Source organism: Alligator sinensis, unplaced genomic scaffold (genome assembly GCF_000455745.1).
Source record: "Alligator sinensis unplaced genomic scaffold, ASM45574v1 scaffold872_4, whole genome shotgun sequence".
NCBI lineage: Eukaryota > Metazoa > Chordata > Crocodylia > Alligatoridae > Alligator > Alligator sinensis.
The window spans coordinates 301010-316308 of NW_005843044.1; the positions used below are offsets into that span (position 1 = coordinate 301010).

The window sequence follows — 15299 nt, forward strand, 5'->3', positions numbered from 1 at the left end:
GTTTCAGTTCAACCAGACCTGGAATAGGTAGAGACTGTCTTATGTCCTGATGAACAAATGCCTTGACCACGTCAGTTATGATCACTGTTTGCACTGGGGTAGTCAAGAGCCCTGGCCATGCACCAGCAGTCTGCTGCATGAGGCCAGAAGGTTATAGCACCCTGGGGTGCCTTGAGATCCTTTCAAGGGTGCCATAGGATGCACTTTAGTACTGTTAGGTGTGCAAACACAGTTCACATGATAAACCCAGAGATCACAAAAAGGAATCTATAGCATTAAAACCATTACTGGTACTTTTCTGTAGCCAAAAAATGAGTGAAAACGAAGAGCTGGCATTTTCCGAGGGGGGCTTCAAGCCTATTAAGAGATACTTTGAGTCTAAAAAGGTTGAAAGCCACGGCATTAGAACAGGACAGTCCCTGCCCCAGGGAACTCCTGATGTAAATGCACCTCAGCTGGTCCCATTCACAACATAACCCGTGTTCCTTGTCTACCGAGCCAAGTGGGCCCTTAGCAATGGGAAAAAACACAAGTCTCCACGCGGAGGTTAAAAAGTGCTACACATCTGTGTTTATTATTATTAAATATACAAGCCATTCTCTATTTTTAAATAAACATTATTTTTTAATGACTTCATATAAAATAATTCACCATTTCAAAGTATAAAAAAAAAAAAAAAAAGAACAACAGTTTGAACCAAACAGTAACTTCCCCAAAATCAGAAGCTACTCTCTGATCGGCTAATACATGAGCGAAAACGTGACGGGGTGCCTAGCTTCAGTGCAGCAGCCACAGCTTAGGCAGCTTGGGCCCGATTCTCAGCTGGCATGAGCCATCTACTGCCACATCCATTGACTTAGGCTTCGTGAGGATCCAGCCCACCAGTGAGAAAGCGGTATTAACTGGTGCAAGTCTGATCTTGCTTACAACAGTATTGCTCCACTGAGGTCAGTGGATTAATCTCTGAATTAACCTGAGCATGTAAGATTAGACTCTTGTGGCTGCTTGTAGACGTGCCGCGAGGCTGCTCTGATGCCCTGTAATTACAGCACTTCGGAGCAAACTCGTTTAATCGAGTCTGCTGAAGCGTGTTAATTAGCATGCCAGCCTCCGCATCTCATGTATCAGCATCTCTGTGCTTCAAAATGGTGGTGGGGGCACTTTAAAGAGAGCTCGTTTAACAAACTTTAAAGCACCCCATCACCATTTTGAAGTGCGGGGACGCTGATATGTGAGGTGCTGCGGGCGCTCTCTGAGCCACTCTAATTAAAACGCCCCCTCGCCCCCGCAGCACGCGTAAAAACACCCTATGTGCCACGGATACCTGAGCTGCGTGTGTATCTCATTCCAGTCACGTGCCACATTGCTCTTTTGGAATGGCTTGTACCTTTGGAGTTAATAAATATGCTTAAAATATTAATACTATGAATAATAAAAAGTTGGCTTAAATAAGATACCCTTCCATCTTTGAGTAGCATAAAACACACGGGCTATGACACATGGCCCCAGCTTCTGATTTGGGGCCAGATCTTCAGTGGAGTAAATCAGCACAGCTCTGCAGTTAGGCTGATTTGCACCCCCTGAGGCCCTGTCCCTTCCTACAAGTCGGCATGGATTGGTGGAGGGTGCTGGAGAAGAGATGAGGTTGGCATGAAGGTGGCCAGCTTGCAAAGTCCAGCAGGGGCAGTCCTCCTACTTGGAGAGGCCATGAGAGGGCTCTGAATGGAGTGGAGAGGGGGACCAGAAATCAGTGCAGGTAGGACACCAGAATCCCACTCTTGGGAGCATCATTGACAGAAGCAGCCTCCACAGACTGAATAACCAGGATTTAGGGACGGGGATATTTCAACAGTGCAATGGGAGACCAGTGGCCTACTGCACCTGGTCTAGGAGAAAGGAGTCCTGGGATCTAATCCTGGTTCTGACTTATTGATTTACTGTGCAATGTGGGCCAGGTGCCTTAACCTCTTCCAGCAATGCAATGGAGATGGCAGAGACCCCCAGCCACTAGAAAAGCTCCTGATCATCAGAACAGCAGAGCTGGGAGTGGGCTATACACAGGAATAAAGCCTGGCTCAGATCAGGATGACATCTGCTTGCATCCCGAGCTGCACAGATCACTATCACATACCACAGGTTTGCCACACCCACAAGGTGCATTGATACCCTGGCAGTGTACAAGTCCCACGTGACCCTAGTGAGATACACACGTGAGCTCAAATGCCAGCCTGGGGCTGTGCCTGCTGCACCCACATTACTGGATAAAAAGTCCTTTAGAAAATAAAGACATATTCAGTACATTAAAGCACAGTCATGAAAATCCGGTCCATGACATGAGACCAGCTCATGCCTATAGCTCCACACGCAGGGCCTGACCCGCCGCACCCATGGCTGGCCACGCTTGCGCCCTCCAATAAAATACTTTACAGGATAACATTTATCCAATACATTAAAGCATAAACGTGATTAAGGCAGTTCTCCCAGCCCGAGGCCAGCTCGGGGTCCTTAACTAACTGGCTGCAGAGTACCAGGAACAGGTTTCCCTTGGCCAGGGACAGGCAGAAGGATGGAATTAGAGGCACAGGATCCAGAAGGAAGAGGCAGGGGCCCAGTGCACGGGACAGGGGCACTGAGCCAGGCCACCTGCAGTTGCTTACCTCTGGCATGTCCTGCACAGGTGCCCACAGGGCGGAAACACAGGCAAAGCAGTGCGTATTCACAGTGCAGAGGTTTGGCTTCCCCTTGGGGTTGGGAACTGGAAGCTCAATCAGCCAGTTTGCTCTCCCAGTGCCAGGTCTCCAGCACCTCTTGGGAATGGAAGAGGGAAGTGGAAGCAAGGACAATGGGGTGCAGGTCCCCTCTCCTCTCTGCCAGGCCCCCAACGTGGGGGTCAGGGCAGATGAAGGAAGGGGTGCAATGCACCCCACTGCTGCGTTCCAGCCCCATGCATGGGAGCCTCAGCAAGTAGGAAGCCAAACACACCATGCTGCCCCCTAAGGCCTCCAGCCCAGGGCGTGAAGGAAGGAATGAGGCAAACACTGCCTGTCACAGCTAGAGCCAAGCTCCCAGGTGTGGCAGCTCTGGGGCAAAAAGGGGACAAGCAGGTGGGGATGTACTGGCCGGTGCATGTAGCTAATGGCATCCTGAAGGGGGTGATCTGGCCAACAGGCAGTTGATGGTCATCCGAAGGGGGGGGATCATTCCAAATTGCAGCATGCTGGGGCAGCAAGAGCAAAGGGTCAGGAGACAGACAGGCTTAGCTCATAGACAGGTGGCAGGGCAGGAGCAGCCCTAGCAAGAAGCAGCTAATCCCCCTCCTCACCCACACCAGGGAGCCAATCTAGGAAGGACAAGGAGACCCCAGGTTACTGCCCTCTGGTCCCTCCCATCTGCAGCATCCGCCTGGGATCCAGAGTCACTGGCAAGGAGCAGACTGGGAGCAGGCAGATGCAGCGCAGTCCTCCCTTTCTGCCCGGGCATGCCTCATCACGGAGCCTTCCATGGCACCGCCAAGCCTGGACCGAGCCAGCGACTGCTAGGCTATCCTACGCGGTGAGAAAGTCCCTCTGGAGTCAGCAGACCCTCTGCGCTGTGGAGAACGCCGGCACCACAATTCCAGGCCTGCCCCATCAGAAGCAAGCCACTGTCCTTCCCAAAGCAGGTCTGCGGGGACCATGTCTCCTGTTCCTTCAAGGCCACCCTGACTCCTCCATTGGCAGTTCGCTGGGGCTTGGGGCAACATGGAAGCTGGGCTCCAGTACCAGAAGTAGCTAGTGTCCTTGTTTTTTTTCCTGATGATGTTTCAGACACAGGAAGAGCAAGAGCAAGAGACAGAGAGAGCATCATCATCACCAGGGTGATGAAGGTGGGGTCCAGCTAGTGCAGCTTCTCCTCCAGACAGTGCTGAGATTCCCCGCCTCAAGAAGTGAGGGGAGTCCAAGCCCGACACAGCTTCGCTGCCCACGACGAGAGAGGCCCAGCTGGAAGGGAAAGGAGACAAAGTGAACCCAATGCACTGCCCCCCTGTAGGGAGCCATGGTGGGGCAGGGGATGCCCACAGAAGGGTGAGCCTTCACATTCAGCTATGCCCTAGGCTGAGGGAGCAAGAAGTTTGTTGCTGTTCTAGTTGGCACGTCTGCTAGAAGCTGCCTGCTCCCTCGGGGGAAGCCGCTGAGCCCTGGGGGGACACGACTGTCTATGCTGTTCATGGACCCAGTGGCACTAAACTGAAACCAGCCTAAGTGAAGCAACATAGCAAGGTTGTAGTGACAGCCCCAGAGATCACGAGTGCATACGTAAAGGGGATGATCAACCCAGGGGCCGAGGGCTGTGGGACTGTGTCAGAGGAGGGAAGGGGAGGGCTACTGTGTGACACTGGCTCCCTGCCAGTCAGTGACTCCACATCAAATGGGTCCAGTTTGCAGGTAAAAAGGGGACCTCCCTCCCCCCAGCCCTGCAAGCACCTCTGGGATCCAAGAGCACACCCGGACTCGTCCTTCCCTGCCCATCTTCAGTAGTAATGGCTTCATAGTTCAAACATGGGTCACTCCTTGGCACCTGGTAACCAGCTCCATCAGCACTGCTGTGCCAACACTGCTGTGCTAACATGACTGAGCTCATCGCAGCCCTAACAACTGACCTGATCCCCCTCGGGGGTATCCTTTCACAGAGCGGCTGTCAGAGCAGCTTCACATGCCAAGAGGAACTGATTTCTCTCTCGTAGAAGCTTGCGGGCTTGAGCTACTGCTGCTATTCCCTATTCCACTTAATGGCACTACACCCACGTAAGCCAGGGCTGCATACAGCCCTTAGTCACTGAATGGCTTTAATTAAATTCCTTGTTGCTACCACTCCTGCACAATCCCTAGGTGACTTGGAACCTGCTAGCAGCTGGTTGGGCATCAGGTGATCACTCATAATAGGCTCCCATTCTCCTCCGAGCCTGTGCCACAGGCCCTGGCAATAGGGAGGGATGAAGTGCAGGGGCTTACCTCATAGCTCTCTCTGCACCTGCAGCTCCAGATGGTCCTGTGCTCCATGCAGCAGCCTGCAAGGGGAAGCAAAGCCCAAGGGTTAACACTGAGGCCAGAGGTGAGGCCGAGCAATAGCAATAGCCGGAGGGAGGGGAGGTGTGACAGTGTAATCCTCCCTGCTGCTCTGTCACCTGGCGGTGAGGAAGGCAAGGAATTCGTGGGGAGGCAGAGACATGGGTTTGAGCTCTCAGCAGCAAGGACCTGCAGCCCAGGCTGTTCCTGCATGAGTGCTCTCACCAGTAGGTTACTGGGCTTTCCCATTACTGAGGCTCTGAGCTGAAATCCGTGCCGTGGAGGTGGGTTCTGGCAGCCCACCTAATAGATCAGGTTTCTCCAGGGCCCCAGGCAGAGTTTGAACCACTGTATGAACCACTCCAGCCACAGTGTGAACCACTGCAGAGCTTAGGACCTAGCTAGGCACCTCGGCAGCTGTCTATACTGCCTCCAAGCTACCCCTGGGACTGCATTTGAAAAATAAGCCTCACCTCCCTCTTCACCTCAGGAGCTGCATGCCCAGAAAGCAACATCTCCTGATTGTATACCCCATGCCACAGAGTCTCCACAGCCTCTTACCTTCCCTCCTGCTGTTCCAGGTCATTCCCTCTCATTTGCAGCTGTTTTTCCAAGGTCTGCATGAAGGAAACAGAGGGTGAGCACTGAGATAGGGGCTGAAAGGGAGTCAGGAGTGAAGTGGGGCCATGCTGCCACAATGAGAAGAGTTGCTGGGTGGGTCCTTTCCCCTCACTCCCTCCACTGGGCAGTGTCCTCAGTGATGCTGGGGGACAGAGTCCTCAGTGCTAACCAGAGCTGGGGATGGGAAATATGGGTGGAGGCAGGCAGGGGACTGCAATGGGCAGCCCTCCCTGCCCAGCAGTGCATCACTAAACACCCTTCCCCACCTTGGCCCAAATCCCACTGCAGTCACAGCCCCGCAAACAGTTCTGACCACTGGCCCAGCAGCCTGTCCTTCTCTAGCACTGCCCTTCCTTCCCCCAGCACCTCCAAGCATCTTGTCATCGATAACAGTCTCCTTTCACTGGTGGGGAAATCGAGGCAGGGAGCAAGCTCCTGAAGTCAGCAGCAGAACTGGGAACACAACCCAGGTGTCCTGACACCCAGTCTCTGCTCTGAGCACTAGGACCCCAATTCAAAGTGCTCATTAAAGAGTGGGTTGCTCCCAAGATGCCTCCAGCTCTTGGGCTGATAGTGAAGGGTTGGGAGGAGGTGATGCATACTTAACCCATGAGCTAGCACTGCTAGCCAGTGCTAGCCAGGCTGTGTCATGTACCCCACAGCTGCTAAGAACAGCTGTTCTCCTACATGCCACTACCATGGAGTCCTTTGCCCTATGGAGCAGGGATATGGTGGGGATCTTAGGATCTTACCCTGGATTTATGCTTGTAGAAGAGCAGGCCTCCCACTGCCAGCAGGACTGCCAGGATGCTAACTGGCAGCGTGTATATCAGGGGCTCCCAATGGCTCTCTCTGAGCTTCGCCTCCTCCTTCCTGCGCTGGTCTGTGTTCGGAGGAATGAAGTTCAAGTCAACCCTAGGCCCTGCCATGCTGTCATCGGGCTCTTTGAACCTGGACAGCCCCTGAATTCTTCCCCCCACTCTCTTCTCAGGGAAGTGCTGTGTGCCTGGCTCTCTGCCCTGCCCTGCTGGGTGCCAAGGACTCTCCCAGGGGTGCTTTTCAGGAGGGGATGGGTTGTCAGTGGTGGCTGCCATCCTGGAGAAACGATGCTGCACTACTGAGATCGGCTCCTTGGAACTCAGAGTTGGGCCAAGTGACAGCTCGCTGAGCAGGGGCGTTCCTGGACTGTCAGCATAGGCCAGCCCCAAGGCATCCTCTGCCTCCACGCTGACAGGGGCAGGGCTGGATGTGGCATCGATGCTGCTGGCTTCCATCGAGTGATCACTTGGATCTGTCCCTGCGGGTGCCTGGGCAGCAGAGGTGGCATCTTCCACTGCCCTGGTATGCAGCCTTTTTGTGACAGGCGATGGATTAGGTGAAGCAGAAGCGAGCTTGCCATGCCCAGCCAGCCCTAGTTGCATGCTCCCAGCTCTGGAGGGCAGGGAAGGATCCTGGAATCCATTCTCTTCCCTCTGTAACATCCTCTCATCAGGGGCTGAGCTAGGTGGAGAGATGGAGAAGCCCTTGGTACTAAGGGGCTCCTGCCAGACAGCTTCAGCAGGGTCCTGGAGGGATTCAGTGCTGATGGACTCATCCCCATGTCCCTGTGACACTGGCACTGGCTCCGATTCTGCAGATGGTGAGGACGTGGTGGCAGACGTGCCAGCCTGGGGGCCCAGGAGCTGTTTTGTACCCGTGCTGCTGTGTGTGCTCCTGAATGCCTGAGGCCTGATGCTGCCATCTAGTTTGGTGGGAGTCTGCAGGGTATCAGGCAGGCTGTGTGGTGGGTGGGTGCTGGCAGCAAATTCCTCGCTGCCTTGGAGGGCTACAGTGGAGGGGAGGGGCTTGGTGACAGAGCCCGGAGGGAGAGAGGTTGAGGGTCGCCCAGGGATGGGGCTTGCTGTAGGACAGTTGCAGTTCTGGGCAGCCACACCTGAAAGAACCAGAGAGAAAGAAGGGCCATAGAGTCACTAGCCTCCAGAGAGAGCAGGGAACAACCCCTTCCCCCTGTCCCAGGGCAAAGCCTGAGCTTGGGCAGGCTGATGCCAGAGCCACAGAAAGGGGCCCAAAACAATATGGAGCTCAGAGAGCCCAGAAAGAGGGGTTAGGACACAACATTGGGCAGAGCAGGGACAGGCCATGGGGAGGGGAGGGGCCCGGAGGAGTGTAAAATGAGACCCCCAGGGAGTCAGGGAAGAAGCCTGTGAGCTGGGTGGAAGGAGCAATTAGTGGTTAGTAGGCGATGTGCTCGTTTCCTGTGAGCAGGGACATGGGCACGGAGGGAAGGCAGCAGAGTGAGCAGGCTGGCATGGTCCTCACGACAGCAGTCCCTAATCCAGCAGGGATCTGAGGTTCAGGTTGTTGCCAGCAGCAGGGGGCCCAGCAGCAGGACCAAAGAGAGGGGATGTTAGTTTCCCATCGTCCCCTCGACTCAGACAAGACACGGGTAAGTCCCAGCTTCTGATGAACACAGATGATGGATGACAGCTGCTTCGTGGCAAGCATGCAAACACACAACATGGAACACGGACCCCACGGCGGCACAGAGGAGAACGCTGCCTCTTCCACTCCAGCATGGCAGTGCTCCCCGAGTGAGAGCCAGGCAGCCCTGCAACTTGCCTGGGAGGCCAGATGCACTGTCCCCCAGATGGGGAACACTGAGGCACAGAGCAGGGAAGTGACTTAGCCAAGGTCACCCAGCATGTCAGTGGCAGAGGAATCCAGGCGTTCCATCTCCCAGTGCTGCGCTCTTGTCTCAAGCCCAGGCCTCAGGCCTGCAGCCCAACCTGTGTCAGCTCTGCGGTTTGGCTGGAAGGGTTTTTATTCTGCTAATATCTGCACCTGCCTCTGAACTTCCTGGTTTCAGTTCAAGTCAGAAATAGCAGAGGCGAGAGCATCATCCTCCATCAACACGGCCAAACACACAGCCCTAAACATACAGCAAAGGGAGGCAGAGACTTCCAGCCCATCCTCCCTCAGCTGAGGATCTTCCTTTGAACTGAACCCTGAGCTTCATTTCTGAGAAGAAATGGTAGCAGCACGTACCTAGGTGTGCACTGTGAATGTTCACTCCCACATCCCTCCACCCGGGGAGGTGCAAGCAGACAAATGCAGCCCAAAAACATCAAGAAAAGCCCATGTGTGGAAACAAATGCTTATGGGTGTGCAAACCCATGTGCACACATAGACACACACATCAGACAGATGCATCCATAAAGCTGCAAACAACATGCACGTGCGTTCAGAGGGAAGAAGTTGCCCTAGGGTCCTTACCTAGTGATGAGGTCTCCTGTTTCTTGGAGGCTGAGCACAGCTTCCGGTAGGTTTCACTGCAGTCCTGTCTGAAGTCTACCTTCTGGTCCAGGAGGTCCTTGACCTTGGAGAAGAACTTCTTCAGCAGTCCCAGCATCTCCTCGGGAGGGGTGCTGAACTTCTTCACACAGGCCTGGGAAAGCTAATGAGAGAGCTTGGCTCAGCAACCAGAATATGGACCAGATGGCAGAAACAATGTTATCGCCCCGCTTGCACTGACTCCTAAACCTCAATCAGTGCCACATCCAGAGCATGACCTGACTCTCCTCACACAGCCCCCAGGAAGGCAGTGGTAGGAGAGCAGGATCAGACCCACTGAGTCTGATGCAGCCCTCCCTGAAATCAAAGGGAGTTTTGCCATGTCCCCCAGGGAGAGCAGGATCAGGGCCATTCACTCACTGGGCACTAGGCTGCAGCAAATGCAGGCAGAAAAACACCAACGATATGAACATGGCTGCACTGGATTTGCCCAGGGGTCTGACTGTGCCCTGAGTCCTCTGGTGACTCCTGCCTAGTGCAGGTTGCAGGGGAGCTCACAGGCAGAGGAGGCCTGATGGAGGCAGCTGGGAGCACAGCCCATCGTACAAGAGGCTGAGTAGCATTGACAGTGTCCTGTAATTCATAATGTCCACGCAAACTAGGAACTAGCTTGCACCTAGGATTGCCCAAGACAAGACTCCTATCACCCCAGGAACCTCTAGTGCCTCGTGCTCATGCTGCTCAGAGACCCCCACCCAGCAGGATGGCTCTAGGGTCTCTCAAGACCTCCAAAAACTCTTGAGCACTTCCACTGCTCTGCACAAGGGAGGCTCTAACAGACAGCTGGACTGGCTGGGAATCTTCCCAGCTCTGTGGTCGCGGCTCCGCTCTTTCATCTGCCAGGTTGGGATCCTGCTGACCATCCACCCACAAGTCCAGCTTCTCTCTTAATTAGCTCTGCATGGATTTAATGATCATTCCCGTCCAATAGTGACCACAGTTCATGGTTAAAGACATGGCCCCTGCAGTTCCCTGTGTTGTCCCTTCCCTGGCTTAGACATCCTCCCTGCTTCAGGGACCAGAAGAAACCAAGCAGCTCCCTTCCACTGAGGGCCACGTGCCCTGCTCCTGGTCCCCGATAGAGCGTGGTGTCCGGAGGTACCTCTTTCTCCTCTTCGTCCTGCTCCTCAATGCATATTTCTTCATTCTCGTCAATCTTGGTGTACATCTCTCTCACGTTGTTTGCCTTCTCAAAGTTGGATGAGTTCTCCTTGTACTCCATTTTATCCAGGATATGCTTCAGTTGCGGGAAAGCTGCCTTGACAAAACAGATCGGCTTGTTCTGGGAGGCAAAAAAATCAACAGGTTAGTGTCCATTATACAGGCGCACGATGCAGCTCAGCACACCTGCGTAGCCTGACTTGCACCTGACCCAAATGAAGGAGCCCTGTAGAAGGAGCTGTCAGGTATGTTTCAGAAAGTGGGTGATCCCAAAGCGATGCATTTTCCATGATGAAAGGTATAAAATTCCCCAGAAGTTTTTGTTGCATCACAGTGACACCTACAAAACCCAGTTGTGAACTGGGACCTTACCAGGTTAAGTCCTGGATATACAGCTATTAAGAGACTCGTGGGCTTGCTAAATGGCCAAAAGCGGGGATTACCAGCGCTATTCTGCAGGTGGGAAACTGAGGCATGGAAGGATTAAGTGACTGTGCAAGCTCAAACAGGTTGTCTGTGGCAGAGCTGGAACCTAAACCCAGATCTCTGACATCCGCGGTATTTCAGCCACAAACCCTTAGTCCCCTAGAGACCTGCTTAACCTCCTCCCTGACCATGAGCCCTCCATTCACTGTAGCCGGTCCCCAGCTGCTACACACACTACAGTGTGACCTTATGAGGCCTGTCTCCAAGCAACAGATAAAGTCCACTCACCAACAGCTTCTCATCAATGTACTCAAAAGAGACCTTGCAAGTGTTCATCATCTGTGTGTCAATCTGCAACAGAGAACCACAAGGTTAGACAGCAGCTCCTTCACACTTCCATCTAACCAGGTGCCAGATCTGTCTGAGGCCTCATAGACCCTGGTTAGGAGAAAGCCTGCACTGCAGGATGAGCCCAGCTATTCTGGATAGGACCCACTGCCCCATGGGGCAACCAGAGTCAAAGGCCTGATATTCCAAGCCCCAGGCATGCTACAGCAGGGCTCGCTAGCAGTGCGGACTCAGCTCCTGAGGTGCTGTACACCTGGCACAGGCATTCATCACCTCAGCTACAGAAGAAGCGATCACTTCTGGGTATCCACATGGATCTCAAACCCAGCCGGCACTCCTACTCTGCACACACCCTGCAGGTGACAACCCATTTCATAAACAGACGAATGTATCCTGGCTGGACTTTCTGCCCCTCTCTCCCGCAGCTGTTGCTCCTCTCCCTAGTGGGAAAAAAGCTTTCTGTGACAGGCTCTGGGATCCATAGTGCTAGAAGGTGCAGCGTGAAGCATTTATTCTGTGCAATTTAGATGGTCCAGAGGCAAAGCAGTCATAAGATAGGCGGAGCCGTGCTATGAACAGGCGTAGCCCGGTTGAGAACATCATTTTGGGATTATTCCTAATCTTCCCCCAAACAAACAAGGAGATGCCTGGGCAGAAGAAACCATTAAATCCCCTTTCCCCTTTCCCTTTCACGTTCTGAGTCAGCAGTTTACACAATGACTTCACAGGGGTCCCAGAGCCACAGGACTCTCTGTGTCTGAAAGGACCCCTGAGCCGGAGAGGTTTTCTGTTTCAGAAGGCAAAGCTCCTTTGAGGAGTGAGAGAATGATTTGGAGCCTGTATTTCAGGCTGAGAAGGGACAGGGCTGCCAGGAGAGCATGTCTTATTGGGAACAATTGCTTCATTATCTGCAGAGGGAAACAGGCCTGCAGTGAACGGGAGGTTACTAGAAAACATTTATTCGGAACAGAGCCAGGGAGGCTGCGGGGGTAAGGAGGGGTGCGGGGCTGCAGTCACTGCACCAGCCTGAAGAATGCCAGAGGGAAACTACCTCTGGCAGCCCAGAAACCGCCAGGCTTCATTTCAACAACCTGACTCCAATCTTTGTGCTCAATGGTTGGGATGGCCCACCAGCTGCCGGAGGGAGGGCTCAGCTCAGCTCAGGATGCTGCAGGCGCTGAGACACGGGCACCTGTGCCAGTGCAGCAACCCCGGCTTAGTAACCTAATCCTTTGACTGGCAGCACCACATCTGGATTGGCAGCCTGGCTCCTGCCACGGAAGCTGAGCACTTAAAGTGGCAGCAGCACGTGGATCCCAAGGTTAAGCATTACCTGTCTCTGTTTTAGAATTCAAGTAACCTCTGTTCAGTTGAGTTTAAGTCTCTTGGCACCTGCTCGCAGCCCACAGCCCTGAAAACTGTGCTAGCAAGGCCCTTCTAGCACTGCACCACCCCCCTCCAGCTGTTTCTCTTCCATTCACATACTTCTGTATCTATCCATCTCCATACACACCTCTCTGTCTGTCTGCCTACGAGCTATGCCCTTACACAGACATCTGTCTGCCTGCTTACCCTCTTGGTGAAGATTAGAGGGGGGTTGCTGGACAGACAGACAGTGGATAGACAAGCACACAGTGTATATGGGGAAGGATGAGTAGAGCAACAGAGAGAGTGGGGAGAGACAGTGTGTGGGGGAGAGAGATGCATTGGGAGGGAGGGATTAACACACAAGTAATTTTTCCTTGCTTCCCTCTGTCCCTTCCTCTCTCTCCTGACTGCTGCCACTCTTCATCCTTCCCCACCACTAGTGAAAGGGAAAGCAGCTGGTGGTTGCAAAGCTCCAGCCCAGCTCTATTTCTCTGCTCCTCTTTCTGTCTGCCCTGTGTTCATGGCCCAGTCCCAACAATCCAGTCCACCCAATGTGATAGAGCTGATTCCCGCTCGCAGCAAAGCCCAATCTCTCCTGGGCACAAGACCTCCCTGGGAGATATCTCCGCTTCCCTCAGCTCCACGTGGCACCTGCCTCCCCCTTGTTTTGAAAGGCACCTGCCCTGGATGTTTCTCTCTGCGTGGGTGCTCTGCTTGGGGAGCTCACCCTGCTGTGCTTGCTCACCCGGAACATACGGACTCATCCCAGCTGGGGCAGCTGGTCTGTCCCAATGGTGCCACAGTTCCCTGGTATAAACAGCAGTCTTGCTACTTCCAGGCACCCACCTCAGCAAGTACCACTTTCTTCCGACAGGTACGCCTCCCCTCCCATCAGCATGCACCACTCGCAGCTGAGGCAGGTATGGACCAGCTTCCCCTGGCCCAAGGCTCCAGCCTAACTCCATCCTGCTCCAGCTCCCCAAGCCATGCTGGCAGGCACAAGACTCACCAGGTCCTGCAGTTCATTCAGGTGCTTGTCAGTGATGATCTGCTTGCAGTAGTCTCCTTTTTGGGTCCAGCAGCAGGCCACGAACAGGAGAGCCAGCCAGGCTCTGGGGATCAGGCGTGTCTTAGCAGGGGGGAAGAGAGAGAGAGGAAGTCAATACATGCACCTTCCAGCTTGTGTGGAAGAACCCATGCCCCCAGGCACCCACGGCAGCTCCTTGGCAGTTTCCTGCCTGCTCAGTATCACAATAACGTAACCAAAGGCAACGAGCTTTGTTTTGCATTAATTTGTACCAACAGCTGGATCTATCACAATGCCCCAGGGATGGGTCTAAAGATCCCCTGTCCCAGACACACAGGTACTCCCTGGACTGGTTTGCTTGCTTTCTGCCTTTCCCCAGGTACATCTATCTAGCTCCCATCTGCACCGTTAACCCATCTCTCACTGGTGCTAGCCCCATCAGCAGCGCAGCCAGGGCACACTACTGACAGGAGATACGTGCCTTGCCCAATGCAGAGTGGGGCATGGCCTGGCACTTCTGGTAAGTCACATGCTGCATTGCTGTTTGTGGGCTGTTGCACAAAGAGTTCAAGACAAGCCTCCTTCCTAAGGGGCACCACAGGGTTAATCTGTAAGCATTGCTCCCCCCACCTGCTCCCCCATCAAACCCCTCCTTCCTGTCCTCACCCCTGTAGCTGCTGTTTTGGAGGGAGCAGGAGGGCAGCTGAGCTGGGAATTCCCCAGCCCTGTGTTTTGCTTGTCAGTCTCAGCACAAGGTCCCCACCAGACACAAGTCTGGGCACGGCTCTGTGCAAAGCAGGAAGCTGGCGCTGCCACTCAGTGTCCCTGTTGCTATTTTGCACCGTCTTCGCTGCCTCCCTCTCCCCTGTCCTTTTCCCCCCAGCCCTCTCTCACCCCGCTTCGTCCTCCTTTTCAATCCCTTCCATCTCACATCACAAACTATTCCTCCATTCCTCTCTCACTTTGCATGCAACCTCTCCCGTCCTGTCTCCACTACGCTGGACTCCACTGGACTTCGCTGGACTCCACACCCTGGAGTCCAGCAGCTGAAGAAGTGTCCCCCTTTCCAGCACCCCTCCAAGGAACAGCCCCCCCAGCCTGGAGGTTTCTCCTCCTCCCATCGCCTCTCCCCTGCCCCCTCACCACTCCTGAACACAGACTATGCCTGGGCAGCAGCCCCACAAACTCCTTCGCATGCAATATGCAATCAAGCCAGTGGAACTCACTGCCACGAGGATCCCGGAGAGGCCAGAATTTAAGCAGGATGCAAAGAGGGAACGGCTCTTTCACAGCCAGCAAGAACATCCAGAGTCCCAACAGAGAGGGAGGGACTGAAAACTCCTCTGCTTCAGGGCAGATCTGACCTCAGAAACGCGGGAGGTCTGGAGGAAACTTTCCCTGAGGCCAGTGGAGGTATTTCTTGTGCCTTCCTCCCAAGCAGCTAGTGCTCCGTCCACTCAACCCTGAACCCTCCCTTGATCCACAATGCAAAGTCCCATGTCCCCACAGTATTAACTCTGCCACCTCCCAGCCTAAGACTGCCGGATCCATCCATCCTCCCGTTGATTCCTATCCCCAGAAAGGGCGCAGGGTGGCCCTCCTGTGCCGCACTGCCCCTGGTGATCCCGGCAGTGCCCCTTCACTCGGGCAACGGGGTGCTAAGGTTTCCAGTTGCTGCTGGGGAACCCCAGGCGGCCCTGGGGTGACTCCCCTGCACCCCTTGCTTTCTACATGGCGGGGTGGATTAGACTGGGAGCGGGCACGCAGGGTTAACCTGGCTCTGGCACCTTTCCCGGCTGGCACCCAAAGGCCAGTCAGAAGCTGTCAGCTGGCCCGGCAGCCTGCATGCAGCCAGCGGGCGAGGGCAAAGAGCGGGCGCCCGCGGGGACGGGGCGGAGGGAGGAGGGCTCGGGGGTCCTTGCCCCCCGCCGTGCCCGGGGGCGGGCTGGAGG

At 54.5% G+C, this 15299-nt stretch overlaps 1 protein-coding gene across 1 annotated transcript; it reads right to left on the reverse strand.

The window, feature by feature from the left end:
- Positions 1-564: 564 nt before the first annotated feature.
- Positions 565-13456, reverse strand: CSF1 (colony stimulating factor 1). The gene is made up of 8 exons (XM_014526432.2): positions 13330-13456; positions 10893-10955; positions 10120-10299; positions 8940-9120; positions 6419-7599; positions 5607-5662; positions 4992-5047; positions 565-3980 (listed from the first exon to the last, which is right to left on the reverse strand). The coding sequence occupies exons 2-7, from the start codon at positions 10941-10943 to the stop codon at positions 4993-4995; spliced, it is 1704 nt and encodes a 567-aa protein (XP_014381918.2). The 5' UTR covers positions 10944-10955; positions 13330-13456; the 3' UTR covers positions 565-3980; position 4992.
- Between the last annotated feature and the right edge of the window lie 1843 nt (positions 13457-15299).